Raw genomic sequence first — 14122 nt, 5'->3', positions numbered from 1 at the left:
CCAATGTATGGGGGGTGGGGGTGAACTGAGAATCTAGAGCTCTCACTCTGCTTTCTTGCTCATGCCTGGCGCTCTACCACTTAAGCAACACCTTTCCAGTCCTGTATTTTGCTGGAGGTAGAGTCTCACAGACTTCACTGTCTCACTTGACTTTGAACCATGATCCTCAGATCTCAGCCTCCTGAGTAGCTGGTGGTGTGAGCCCCCAGCACCTATTTCCAATGAAGTGTGATAAGTAAAACACTTGACACACTGGTGACCACAGATGCGGTTAAATAAAGCGCTCACGTGCCCACGTTTTATTCTATTCAGAATTCCATGAGCTGATTCAAGAATATCAAGCCCTGCCACCTGCCAGCCACCTACAACTGTTAATGATGGAGCCAAGGCAGCAAGCATGGGCGGCACTTCTATTCTAAGCCTCTTCTGTGGACGGTGCTCTGAGATGCAGGAGAGCGCCATGTCTGTCAGATTACAGAGGTTTTGTAGCAAGCTGAGCCAGCGTGAGTGTCCCGGGCCTGAAGTGCTCGCGACGGAAAGTGTTTCAAGTTTCAGGTGAACATTTTTGGAATAGACAGACAGAATGTGTGTGTGTGTGTGTGTGTGTGTGTGTGTGTGTGTGTGTGTGTGTGTGTGTGTGGAGAGAGAGAGAGATGGGATTTCCATATATGTGTGTATACAGAGAGAGAGAGTTATCTTGGAAAGGAACTCCAAGTATAAACATGAAATTGACTGTAATTTTCTATGCACATAGACTGAACATACCTTCATACATATTTTGAATCCCAGTATTTAGACTATCACAAATTTGGGTGTACAATTTTCCAAGTCTTGTGTCATTTCATGCCTTGGGAAATTTTAGATTCTGTAGCACTTCAGATTAGACATAGTCAATCTCCATCTAATCAAAAGAAATGAAAGAAGCAGAGATGGTGGTGACGTGATGCTATAATCAGAGACAAAACATCCCAGCCCGGGCTGCATAGCGAGACCTTGTCTCAAAAGCACGATGATTAAAAACATAAAGCAAGCAAAATACCCCAGGTGGCTTTCAAACGAGTCCGTTTGAAAGGGAAGCTGGCGAGTTCAAGTCCAACCTCCTGGCACAGATGAAGGGACTGGGAGATGGGAGGCTGGGGGCCCGCAGAACCCAGATCCAAGGCTATCAGCTTCCAGCCAGGTGAAACTTCACCTGAGTCTTTACCTCGGGCACCTTCTACAGAGTACAACTTAATGAACACACACGATTCAATTCATGACTATAAAAGTCTCAGCAAATGGAAACAAAATGACATAAAATATACTGCCAGTCATCAGTACCCACAGGACACTGGTTTTAGGACCTCAAATCTCTCATAGAGCTAAACACCAGTGCCGTAGCTCACAGCTATAATCCACTCATAATGATGAGAACTGAGGATGGCAATTCAAAGCCAGCCCAGTCAGAAAAGTCCATGAGACTCTTATCTCCAATTAACCAGAAAAGAAAAAAAGCCAGAAGTGAAGCTATGGCTTGAACACTAGCCCTAGCAAAAAAGCTAAGTGAGGGGCTGGGGATATGGCCTAGTGGCAAGAGAGCTTGCCTCATATACATGAGGCCCTGGGTTCGATTCCCCAGCACCACATATACAGAAAACGGCCAGAAGTGGCGCTGTGGCTCAAGTGGCAGAGTGCTAGCTTGAGCAAAAGGAAGCCAGGGACAGTGCTCAGGCCCTGAGTCCAAGGCCCAAGACTGGCAAAAAAAAAAAAAAAAAAAAAAAAAAAAAGCTAAGTGAGATCTCAGGTCCCTGAGTTCAAACCCCAGGACTAGCACCAAAGCAGACAAACAAAAACCCTCCTAAAAATGATGTATTTGCACATTACCCTTACATGTCTTCCTATGTACTTTAAATCATCTTTTGATTGCTTCTAATACCCAATACAGTGCAGATGTGACTAAAATGGTGTTATATGCTACTTAGTAAATAACAAAAGAAGTCTGTAGGTGTTCAGTATAGATGCATATGTATGTAAATATTACATACATGCATGTTATATATAATACACGTGCATATACTATGTGTGTGTGTGCACAGGTGTGTGTGTGTGTGTGTTTTCTCTAACCCACGGGTGCCTGAATTTGCGGACAAACACAGACTTGCAGAAGAGAAGGGCTGACCGTAATGTTGTACTTTACTTCCATGTTAGAGAATGTACTATTTTTGAAATAATATGCTCTGGGTGACTTGTTTTGCAATGCTGTTGTTTCTTAGTCTCTCCCAAGGGACTAATGCCATCAAGACAAGCCAGGGAAGATTCCTGGGACATCGCCTGGGAGTCTGTCAACAAGATGACCCAGTGTCTCTGTTATGGAAGTGAGACACCTGTCTGCCGGCAACACCAAGCCAAGCAGGCAAACCTAGCATTATGAATTCTGAAAGCATTGGGAGAAAGGGCTTAGTAATGCACCGGAGTCACGAAGACATAAGAAACGACTGAAAGAGAAGCCATAATTAACTTCCCGTGTACCATTTGAGTCTCCCGGGAGCAGGCTTGCCGGAGTGTGGGTGTCCACACTTTTAGGAATGAATCCTGAAGATCCGTTGGCAGTGAGATGGGAGGAAAGTCGTGGGGAGCCAAGAGGAAGTCCTGACTTCTTTTTAATTATGACAAGCTTCAGGCTGTGCGGAGACAACTTAACCTCCTGGGAAGGGCTCAGCAGCCCCTGGGCTTGTCACGCTGGCTGGGGGTGGGCTGATCGTGGTGAGACGCGCCCTCTTGTGGTGGGTCAAGAGGAAAGCAACGCATCAGCTTGAAAGTGACAGCAACCTGCTTTCCTGGCCTTCGGAGGGAGATGCTGGGGGTCATTCAGTGGTTCTGACCTTGAACTCAGGGCCTCATGCTTGCTAGGCAGGTGCTCCTTCTGGGGACACGGTCACCTCAGACACCTTCCTGGCCACCCAGGCCTCTTCCCAGAGCAGCATCTGCCCGCGCCCAAGCCGTGCCTTCCAGTGCTGCGGGCCAGGCACTGCCCACTTGCGCGTGGCCCCCCGTGAGTGGCGCCTGCACTGGGCTTGGACACCCAACTGCTAGGTTTCTCCCCACTTGCATTTAGGGCCTACTAGGCCCCCCCCCACCACCACCACCATTTCAGCACCTTGTTTCTGGTGGAGGAATAGCTCTTACACCAGCCCGCAACCCTCAAGAAGTCCTTGTACTGAGATAGAAAAGGGAAACTGAAGACCAACTGGGGGGGGGGGGGGGGGAGGAGCTGGAACCACGTGACAGTAGAATGATCCCAGGTGGGCAATTGCATATGGAGATGAGCTCATTTGGTCATTTCTCCTCTGAATTCCGATTTACACCCTTACCATTTCATGCTAACCCCACACCACCACTGCATTTGGGGGTAGTTTCTTTTTCGGTTCTTATATGTCAATTCTGAAATGTTAAATGCGATGAAGAACATTTTGCTATCAACCATTTTTCAGAGCTTTGTGATTGTTGTTTTTTTCATTCGTTTACCATAACTGATACCCAAAGTAGGGCAGAAAAAGTGCTTTCCTCATTTAAAAACGATTAGTAATTGCTTCCCTCGAGCAGTACAAGGTCCCCACATGGTTTTCTAAAGGAACAGCTCCCACAAATCGAGAATGCCGGTTAAAGCTCAAAGGCAAGAATGATTAGAGATGGCTTCTAGCTGGGAAGTCAGCAAGGACTTCCTGGAGGAAGTGACAGACACACAGAAGCGTGAAGGGAAGTGAGAACTACATGGAGGAAAGGGGGGCAAGGGGGAGGTGAGGCAGAGCGAGACTAATGACATCACAGCAGGGGAGGAGTCAAGACAGCCCGTGGAGCCAGAAACAAGGCCTAAGGCAGAAGCAGCCAGAGAAACAGGAAAGGCAGTACCAGCGGAAGTGCAGTACAGTAGACCCGCAGACCCACCCCGCTGTAGACAGGAGGGAACGGGGCCAGCCAGGTGCCACCAGCCCAGGGATGACAGTGCACCCAAAGGTAGAGATAATGAAGGCATTGTACCCATTTGATATTATCTAGGGGTCTTGGGTCCTTTCTGTCCTCTGACGAGGCAGGAAAAGTGGTAGCAGAGGCAAGGTGAGATGCCAGGGGGATTGAGGAAAACCTCCTAGCTACTGGCGGGGAGATACAAGCCCGGGCCGGGATGACCCATGCTCTATGAGGTCTTTTCCTCCTGCTTCCTTTGGTGGGGGTGGGGGGGGAGGAAAGAGGAGGCTGCAGACTTCTCCAGTGTTGCTTGGTCACATCTGGAAGCCTAGCTCCTCAAGGCTGAGATCTGAGGACGAGGATCACAGTGTGAAGTTCGAAGGGAGGGAAAGAGTCGGGTCTCTTCCTCTCTCTCCTAGGCACCCGGGTCACCCAGGCTTTGGTCGGCTTACACACTCCCACCACAATGCCCTGCCTCTCCACAGGCCCAAAGGATCATGGGCTGAAACCTCCCTAGGGGCTGAACCAAAATAAGCGGTTTTCTTCGCAAATTATTTCAAGTATTTATTTCAGTAACCAAGTACTAACATGCCATATTAACACATTTTTTAGAAAGTTTTTAAATATGGGGATCTGATCTTAGCTCCTCATTAAAACTCAAGTTGTGAAAGACTCCAGGTTGAGGAATACCTTGTCCAAAATGCTTAGAACTCTGTCAGGGATTACAGTAATTTTTTTTTCCTCCTCCCTGGAGCATTTCGGATTTGGGATTCTCCTGGTAGGGATGGCTCAACCTCTCATGCTTCAGAACTAGCACACAGGAAGACCTTAAGTGAAAACAATTAAATACACGATAATCTCGAAATTCCATCCAAAAATGTACTCCAAAGTGTTCATAGTAATTCTTTTCCTAACTTCCTCCATGGTCACGTACTTACTGGGAAAGGAACCAGATTCACCGTGGTTCAGTGTGTCTCCAAGTACATTATTCCTTTTTTTTTTTTTTTTTTTGGTAGTTTATTTGTGATAATTTATTCATGCCCATGATTCCTCTTTTACATGGGCATTCTTTTACTTTCTTTTCAGGGGTCAGCTGGCTAGACTGAGTCAGAAAGTTGAGTCTCTCATCATTTTCTTTTTGTGGTCCCTTCTTGACCCATACATTACCTTATTTCATCATCCTTGATGCAAGGAATACAGCTGAGGAAACAGAGGCTCAAAACGATTGGCTCCCAGGTCACAGGGCTAATAAAAGTGCCCCTAGGATTCTGCTCGCAGAGACTTTCCTTGAACACAGCGAGAGGGAAGCTCTGCTCAGAACTCCTTTGATGAAGTTCCCACTGTGTGCTAGACCAGACCCAAAGAGGCGCTGTCCTGGCTTCAACCATGTGAAAACTCCTCTCTCCTGGCTGGGGCGACAGGGAGCATGGGGGACAAGCGTGCCCTGCCCAGGCACTGACGCCCACAGGGCTCTCCGGCTGGAAGGTGCTTGCATGGGACAGGACTCCTTGACGCCGCTCCCACTGCAAGGAGAGGCTCGGAGAACGCTGTGCACACACCTGTGGCCCCTGCAGGACTCTCGAGGGCCGCGGGGCAGGCTCCGTATCCACTTCCGTAGCTTCTCCCTGGAGAAGTTGATGGCTTGTGGCAGATGGCTTGCAGGGCGATCTTGTGCTCTTGTGCAAGTTTTCAAATAGTTCTGACCCATAATTCAACTGAGCAGCTTTTCCAGAGTGTGGCAAGCATTAGTTCTCAAGGACTGAACCACACGGTAAGCAGGGAAAATGTTCACACTCTTCTTAAAATTCATTATTAAAAATTGTCCAAAGTGTATTAAAAGTGACATGGTCTTGTTTTGTTGTTTAAGTCAAAAATAGTGAATATTAACACAGGGAACAAATAGTTTGGAAAGTCATCGCAGCCTCTTATCAAAATAAAAATACCATAAAATGGCTTTAAATTTTAAATGAGGGTAACAATTCCTCTTTAGCACGAAATATAACTACAGAGATAATTTTACAACGCTTCTCATTTAAGGGCCAAAAAAATCAAAAAAGAAGGGAGAAAGAGAAGTGGGTGTGGTGGGGTGGGAGGAAGAGCTCATCTGTTAGAACTGATAATGGCCAACTTTGACTCCACTTCCCACAGCTTCCTTTGCAGCGCTACCAAGACATCTTCCATCTAGTGGGCAGGAAGAAAACAGAAAGGAACACAAATGCAATTAGAAGGATGCAAGTGAATAAAATACATATATGTTGTTAATGCGATTCTGAGCATACTACATTACACACAGCCGTGCAGCATTTAACCAACTTTCATTTAAGGAAGGTATAACTCTGTTAACAGTCGTTCTCAGGCGGCAACCCGCAGCTGCACACACGCACCGTCTTATTGCACCCATGTGCCATGAGATGCAACACTCCACAACGATGCTGCTTAATCCAATACTTGATTCAAACGTAGGTTTCTAGTTTTAATTTCTAGTCTTGATTTTGGAATGCAATGTCTTTGTTATTTTGTGGCTGCAGCTCTGGCTTCAGTCGTAGATTGTCCTCTCCTCTCAAAGAAATCAACGTGTAGTAAGAACTGAGTTAACTGTGAAAGTGCTAAGATCAGGATGCATGCAAGTCATCGTGTGGGAAGACTCTGTATTCACTGACAGGAAGTAAACATACATAGAAAATGTTCCCAAGAAAATTACCTGCTTTAGAGACTTTTCTACTTCAACTCTGCTTTCAAGATTAAAAAGTTCTTTATCTTCTGGCACCATTTGCTTTTCAGAGGACCCTAAAGCATAACTGAAGTACAAGGCAGAACAAAGTTAAAATAGGAGATAGAGTACCAAGTTCTATTATGCTGCACACTAGCACCGTGTTAGGAATGAAGCAGCTATGGGTGATAATGGCCACCTGCCTAGAAAGCTGTCCTACACAAAATCACATCTTTCTCCAAAACCACTTTGTCCAGATCGTGCAACCTATTCATTTTCCATCCATGGGGACGTGCTTCCTCCTTTAACATCTCAGCAACATGGGATTTCCCACAGGGACTTTAGTCGTCTGTGGTGTCAACCCCTCTCCTATTGCACACATTCGTTGAACAAAGGCCAACTCGTGATTATGTCCGACAGTTGCCAGCACATTACATGACTCCACAGTGGCCACCATACCTAGCTAAAACACCTGTACTTTATCTTCAGCAATGTTCACACACCTAGGTAAGAATTAAGGAGATTTAGAAGGCACCTAGCTGACGCTGAGTCTTCTATTCACATATGAAAACCCAAAAAGATCTCTCTTCAGATGCCCCTCCACGCTTTACAACAACACTGTCCACTGTCCCACTGTCCACCTGTGGAAGAGAACTACAGGAAAGTTCATGGACTATAAAATTCGAATCTGTTTAGTTTCTCCAAAATCATAGCACAACTGTAATTCTCAAGGAATATCATGATAAATCCAACAGGCATGACAAACGTCTTTAAAGGACAGGCACTTTCTTAAAGGGCTGGACTGGAAGGCTGTTAAGATCTTTATCTGAGGTCTGTCTTTTTCTCCTCATTTGTAATTTTCTAACACTGATGTCTTTAGAAATCTTGGGATAATGAAGTTTCCCTGCATTTTGCAAAATGAACAATGAACAAAAAAAGGGAGAGTAGGTACACAGGAAGCAGCTGGATTTGAATTTATAGTCTTCCCAAATACGAGAGGGACTACTTTCTTAGTCCATTATGAAGCTCTTATGCTTCCTAGTACCCTAAGAGGCTAGTAGTTAGGAAGTAAAGGAGGTAATCAGCATAGATTGACCCACATGATTACTTTTTTTTTTTTTTTTTTTTTTTTTGGCCAGTCCTGGGCCTTGGACTCAGTGCCTGAGCACTGTCCCTGGCTTCTTCCCGCTCAAGGCTAGCACTCTGCCACTTGAGCCACAGCGCCGCTTCTGGCCGTTTTTCTGTATATGTGGTGCTGGGGAATCGAACCTAGGGCCTCGTGTATCCGAGGCAGGCACTCTTGCCACTAGGCTATATCCCCAGCCCCCACATGATTACTTTTTAAAAAAATCTTCTGTATGTGGTAGCATACATCTGCAATTCTAACATCTGGCAGGCAGGATTGCGAGGCCAACTTGAGCTACATGAGACTTTATCTCAAAAAACAAACAATAAAACACACACACAATAAAAATCTTATTTAATTAAATTTGATTTTTAAAAACCAGATGAGCCAGGCGCTGGTGCCTCAATGCCTATAATCCTAGCTACTCACGAGGCTGAGCTCTGAGGATGGCGGTTCAAAGCCAGCCCAGGCAAGAAAGTCCCTAAGCCTCTTATCTGCAACAAACTATGCAGAAAAAAGATGGACGTGGAGCTGTGGCTCAAGTGGTAGAGCGCTAGCCTTGAGCCAAAGAAGCTCAGGGACAGAGTCTAGGCCCTGAAGGCCCAGGACCAGCGCCCAAATACCCCCCCCCCAAAAAAAAAGAATCTATTTTTACTCTAAAACAATTTCTTCTATAATTTAACATCTGACTTTCCCAGTAATAAGTAAATCAAGTCAAAAATAAATTTGAAAAAAAAAAAAAACAGGCTGGAAATGTGCCTTAGTGGTATAGAGTTTGCCAAGCATGTGTGGAAAGCCCTGGGTTCGATTCCTCAATACCACATAAACAGAAAAACTGGGAGTGGTGCTGTGGCTCAAGTGTTAAGAGTGCGAGCCTTGAGCAAAAGATGCTCAGGGACAGTGCCCAGGCCTTGAGTTCAAGTCCCAGGACTGGCTTTACTGTTTGAAACTGAAATACGTATTAATAGGCATTGATATAGTTCCGTTGTTTTCATACCAATTTCCCTGCAAAATTTAACTCTCTGAGAAATACTTTCTGAGGTAGTCGTTGATGTACGGAACCCACCTTTCAATAGCTTCAACACTGAGACAAAACAAGTCCCGCTTGTAATCTAGGTTCTTGGGCGTGCATCTGTATATGTAGCCCAGGTTGAGGGAGCAGCCTGCACAGTACAGAGTCTCCAGAATGCTGTCGTGAGGAAATGGAAGGCCGTCATTGTAGGGGACCAAGTGGCAATTTGTTATTATATTTTTTAAATAAAACAGAAAACTACCTGGGTAAAACCCATAAGCCTTTCAACACTCAGGTACTAACGTATGTTATTCTGACCATATTAGGTCATATATATGTATATATATGCATCTATATGTATATATATGACCTAATATGGTGTGTGTATATATATGAGAAAATGAGGGTAAAATGGTAAAATGCTTACAATAGAAATACAAAGTCATGTCCAGGCCGCAGTGCCTTGGGCATGTTAACGACAGCAGGACAGAGTGACAAGAAGAAAGAATGGTGAAGTGGGGCTGTGAATATGGCCTAGTGGCAACAGTGCTTGTCTCGTATACATGAAACCCTGGGTTCGATTCCCCAGCACCACATATATAGAAAACGGCCAGAAGTGGCGCTGTGGCTCAAGTGGCAGAGTGCTAGCCTTGAGCAAAAAGAAGCCAGGGACAGTGCTCAGGCCCTGAGTCCAAGGCCCAGGACTGGCCAAAAAAAAAAGAATAGTGAAGTGATATTTTCTAGAGCATAAACTCTCCTCTATTTGGTATTAAGGAAAAGGACCTAAAATTTAAAAATAAGACATAAAGATTTTACAAGTCCTTTTGATGTCATTACCAACCAACCGATGGTCACTGAACACACCAGGATAGAGGCAGTTGAGTTTTTACTACAACAAACCAGAGAATAAACATTCTAGGCTTTGGGGCCATCCCATGTCTATAGTAAGTATTAGCTTTTCCACTGCAGCACAGAAGCCATCGCAAAGCATAACTGAATGACCTGTGTGCACTAAAGTTAGACGATGACAAGAGAGAGGAGGAGAAGTCCCAAATAATTGCATCCAGGAGCAATACAAAGATTTCTGGTGGAAGAAAGGCTAATCTAAAAGTCAAGGTTGATTGTCCTCTAGTCATAAACTAGATGTGACACACAGAGCAGTATCCTCGAGCCAGTTCTGCCACGTTCTGCTTCTTGTAAACTGGTGATGTGTTCTTTATGTATCATTAGAATCCTCTTTTTTAAAAAAAAAATTGTATTTTGATGCAAATACTTTTCTATCAATTACAAATAGGTCTTAAACAGGCGATTTGCAAGGATTTTGCTTAATGAGTCATCCATCATTTCTCTATATAACTGTTTCTTCATTCTTGATCCCTCTCAAGTTCCACATGCTCATTTTCTTTTTATTAGCATTTATTAGCTGTATAGAGGTTTCACTGTAATGTTTCCATAGACATATACACTTTGATCAGTACACCCTACTACTGCTTCTTATCCACCCCCTTTTCTAAATAATTTTAATGGGCTTCATTTTTCTATTTTCCATCATGCATAGGAAGTGTTCCAATCATATTCACCCTGCCCCTTTTTAACTCTCTCCTTTTACCCCAGCAAGCTGACTCCAGCCCCAAACAGTCCCTCATTCCACCCTGGTCATGTTCAGCACATTTGAACACACTTTCTCTCCATGTACACTCAACATCTTTAACCCTACTTGCTATGAGAACAACCTGCCATCATTAAATACCTCAAGAGATCCATTTTATAGATTACATCACTGGAAGATGTTGGGACATGGGACATACACAATACAGATCAAAATGGATCGTCAGCTGGGCAAGCTGTACGTTTTCATTGCTGATATAATCAACTAGGTGATAAATATGCTACTGATTTTAAGCTTCTATAGGATTTTTTTTAACTTCTACATAAGAAACAAAAAAGCATCTCAGCAAATCACAAGTAAGGAAACCCACCTATATTATGAACAGTGAACAGACATAATAGGTTGCATAAACCAGGAGGCAGCCACACACAGTTAAGACTGTGGTCAGGTGCTAGTGATTCACGCCTATAATCCTATGTATTTAGGAGACTGAAATCTGAGGGTCACAGTTCAAAACCAGTCTAACTGGGAATGTGGCTTAGTGGTAGAGTACTTGCCTAGCATGCATGAAGCCCTGGGTTCAATTCCTCTGAAACAGGAAAAGCCGGAAGTGGTGCTATGGCTCAGGTGGCAATACACTAGCCTTGAGCAAAAGAAGCTCAGGAACCAGTGCCCAGGCCCTGAGTTCAAGCCCCAGGACAGGCAAAAAACAAACAAACAAAAAAAAAAAACCTATAATATCTTTTAAATCAATTTAAATTAAAAAAAAATTCAAGCCAATCTAGTGGCACAGCTAATACACAGAGATGTGAAATAGAGAAATGCCCACTTCAAAGGAAGAAAGGAGACATGCAAATACTGTCCTAGCTTAACACTAATTCCTTACTGCCTTTGTGAAACTCTCAGCCTTGTTCATCGACAAAACAAGACATGCTTTAAGGGTGAGCTGCATTTTCCAAATTTCAATCACTTCCAGGCTGACTGTACAATTTCTGTCACATCCTACTTATCACCTATGCCACATTAAAATTACTATGACCAATGTTCACTTCTGTGTGCAGCACCTAAAGTTATTTCTTCTACCTCAATAAGATACATTTTTGGGTTGGAGGCAACCGTTCTATAAGATAGTCCCATTCGGTCTTAATGACGATGCCCCTTGCAGCTGAGGAGCGACAGGTCCCCTCAACCCTCCAAGCAGTCATACAGGACTGGGAATTTCAGAGGCCCCAAGGTTGGAGCCGTAATCCGCCTTGTCTGACTTATCCAGTAGGCTGTGTATGTGATTAGTATTTTCTATGTGTGCTATGACTTAAGAAAGGTGGGTAGCTCGTTTGACTATGAAACCCTAAAACAGTGAATGTTTTCTTCTGTTTTCAATTTTCTTCAGCACCAGGTCCAAAGCTGAAAAAAAGGGAGTGTCAGCATATGCCTTTAGGAGTTTAGGAAGTTCTACTTCACTATTTAAAAGGGGCCAGCACTATTTAAGAATGGATATAAGTGACTGTACTGATGTGCTTGCCATGAAAAGATGGATCCCATGAAATCTCGCTGGGAATGGTGCAGATTTCCACTTGAAAGTAAACCATTTCCTAACATAACATTCCTTACTCTACTCACCAACCGTCTTCATCTTTGCGTTTGGATAATTTCTGTTCCTTATCCACAGCGACATTACAGGAAACACCTGGAAAGCAAGGAACAACATTGTATTAACCTCGTTTGTTATAATACACATGCAGACATTTAGAAAAGTTTGAACACAACCTTTACTTTAGAACTTAAGATGGCTAGAAAAAAATAAGAACTCTACCCCTACAGAAGGGTCACATGCCTGTAATCATAGCTACTCAGGAAGCTGAGGTCTGAGAGTCCCCTTTTGCAAAACTCTATCCTCTCCCCAATTAACCAGCAAAAACCTGGAAGTAGAGGTATGTCTCAGGCGGTAGAGCACCAGCAGAAATCAAGATTCACTGACATGTTGAACTGAAACTACTTTGTACAACTAGTTAAAGATTAACTTTTTAATTACATAAATTTAAAAAACAAAAAAGGGGGGCCTAGAGAGAACCAAGACCTAAGTTAAAGCCCCACCTGGCAATCCCCCCCCTCCAAAAAAAGGCCAAGATCAACTCCATGGTTGCTATAAGGGCAGCAGTAATGGAGCCACTAAGATGTGATAAATCAACCTTTGCTTTTACACATTTTTATTATCTTTAAGTAGTTGTCCACAGGAATTACCATACAATAAAGTAGTTTAGGAGTAGAATGCATGTGGATGATGTCACCCAAAGATTAAAACAAGCTTTCCATTCCCTTACGGGAAGCACAAAGCTGATGGGCTTTAACAATCTCATCAATAACATCATCCTTTATTAATAAACAGCCTGAGGGGTGCAATGCACACTGGCCAGACTACACCCCCAGATAGGCGGTCCCTTGTTTCTCATGCAGATTTAAATGATGCTTTCTAGGACACAGACCATTAACCCCACCACACCCACTTCTTCTTCCCCTCCCCCCCCCCCCGCACCCCGCCGTCCCGGGGCAGGGGTGACCCTCCTCCTGTTTCCAGACTCAGTTCACCAGCTCAGGTGTTTGCTTCTAAAGCTCCCTGGGAGCCCCATTGCTCCCCTGGGGTCGCCCGGGTGCGGGGTTACCTGGGAAGAAGGCCCCCCCCACACCCATCCCCTCTCCTCCCCTCCCTCCACAGCCCTCCCCCGCACACGCCCCCAGCCCCGCCACAACTGACAGCGCAACAGGATGCAGTTGGTGTCTTCCTGGCAGGTGACCCAGCTGAGCGAGTCGCCGAGCGGCCGCCGGCACTGGGAGCACAGGAACACCAGCGGGGGCTCCGCCGCCTCGGCCTCCGTCCCCGCCGCCGCCTCGGCCGCCGCGCCCGCCGCGCGCGGCGCCTCCTCCGCGCCCGCCGGCGCCTCCGCCCCCGACCCGTCCCCGCCGGAGGAGCTCCACATGCTCGTCCACTTCTGCAGCAGCTGGTGGCGCCTCGAGTCCTCCGACAGCCGCCTGCCCAGCAGCGAGGACTCGCTCCACTTGCCCCGGCGGTCACACACGCAGGACGAAGATGAGCTTCCTTGGCAACAGCCAGGAGACCAGGCGCCCGCCATTACCTACAAATCTCCCGCGCTCCGGAGCTGCCGGGGATACAACCCTTCTGCGCCTGCGCAGGGGCGGGGCCAGGCGGGACTGCCGGGGCGGGGTTTAAGCCTTATGGGCGGGACAAAGGGCCTAGGGGCGGGGCCTGGGGAGGGAAAAAACACAAGACGGCGTCTAGTGCGCATGCTCACCGTGGGAGGGGCCCGGGGGGCCACCGCGCCTGCGTCAATCTTTTCATCAGAAGGAAATAAGAGGGAGATGAAGGGCTGAGCGGTTCCTCGGCTCCGGCAAGGCTGTCCTCCCTCACCGAGGGAGGAGCGTCGTCCTCGCGAAAGGTGCCAGCCCCACCTAGACCTTCCCGACGGTTCGACATCGCTGCTGCGCAGGCGTCCAGCACCCACCTGGAGCATGCGCACCGAAGCCTTCAATCGCCAGAGGCTCAGGAAAGTCCCCGGACTTGGGCCTGGAGGGCGGGTAAGCCGGGGTTCTGGACACACCGCGCCCTCCCGGCTTCCCAGCCCCCCCTTGCTCCCCCCGACCGCTGGCTTCCCCCCACCTCCGAGATCCCAGGCCCCAGAAATAACAAAGCACCTCAAGAATCTGTGC

General features: G+C 46.2%; 1 protein-coding gene across 1 annotated transcript; it reads right to left on the bottom strand.

Annotated features, from left to right (window-relative positions):
- Positions 1-5712: 5712 nt before the first annotated feature.
- Mis18a (MIS18 kinetochore protein A) lies at positions 5713-13882 on the bottom strand. The gene is made up of 5 exons (XM_048346322.1): positions 13152-13882; positions 12020-12086; positions 8845-8967; positions 6644-6740; positions 5713-6123 (listed from the first exon to the last, which is right to left on the bottom strand). The coding sequence occupies exons 1-5, from the start codon at positions 13525-13527 to the stop codon at positions 6043-6045; spliced, it is 744 nt and encodes a 247-aa protein (XP_048202279.1). The 5' UTR covers positions 13528-13882; the 3' UTR covers positions 5713-6042.
- Between the last annotated feature and the right edge of the window lie 240 nt (positions 13883-14122).

Source organism: Perognathus longimembris, chromosome 5, assembly GCF_023159225.1.
Source record: "Perognathus longimembris pacificus isolate PPM17 chromosome 5, ASM2315922v1, whole genome shotgun sequence".
NCBI classification, from domain to species: Eukaryota; Metazoa; Chordata; class Mammalia; order Rodentia; family Heteromyidae; genus Perognathus; species Perognathus longimembris.
Note: the sequence above shows the minus strand (reverse complement) of the source record. Positions and strands in the feature narration are given on the sequence as shown.

Excerpts from the sequence above, each read along its gene's own strand:
- Mis18a (XM_048346322.1), bottom strand. The coding sequence starts at position 13,527 with ATGGCGGGCGCCTGGTCTCCTGGCTGTTGCCAAGGAAGCTCATCTTCG. Across the intron at positions 6,741-8,844 it reads AGTGTTGAAGCTATTGAAAG|TTATGCTTTAGGGTCCTCTG; the intron begins GTGGGTTCCGTA and ends CTTGTACTTCAG. Across the intron at positions 6,124-6,643 it reads TAGAAAAGTCTCTAAAGCAG|ATGGAAGATGTCTTGGTAGC; the intron begins GTAATTTTCTTG and ends CCTGCCCACTAG.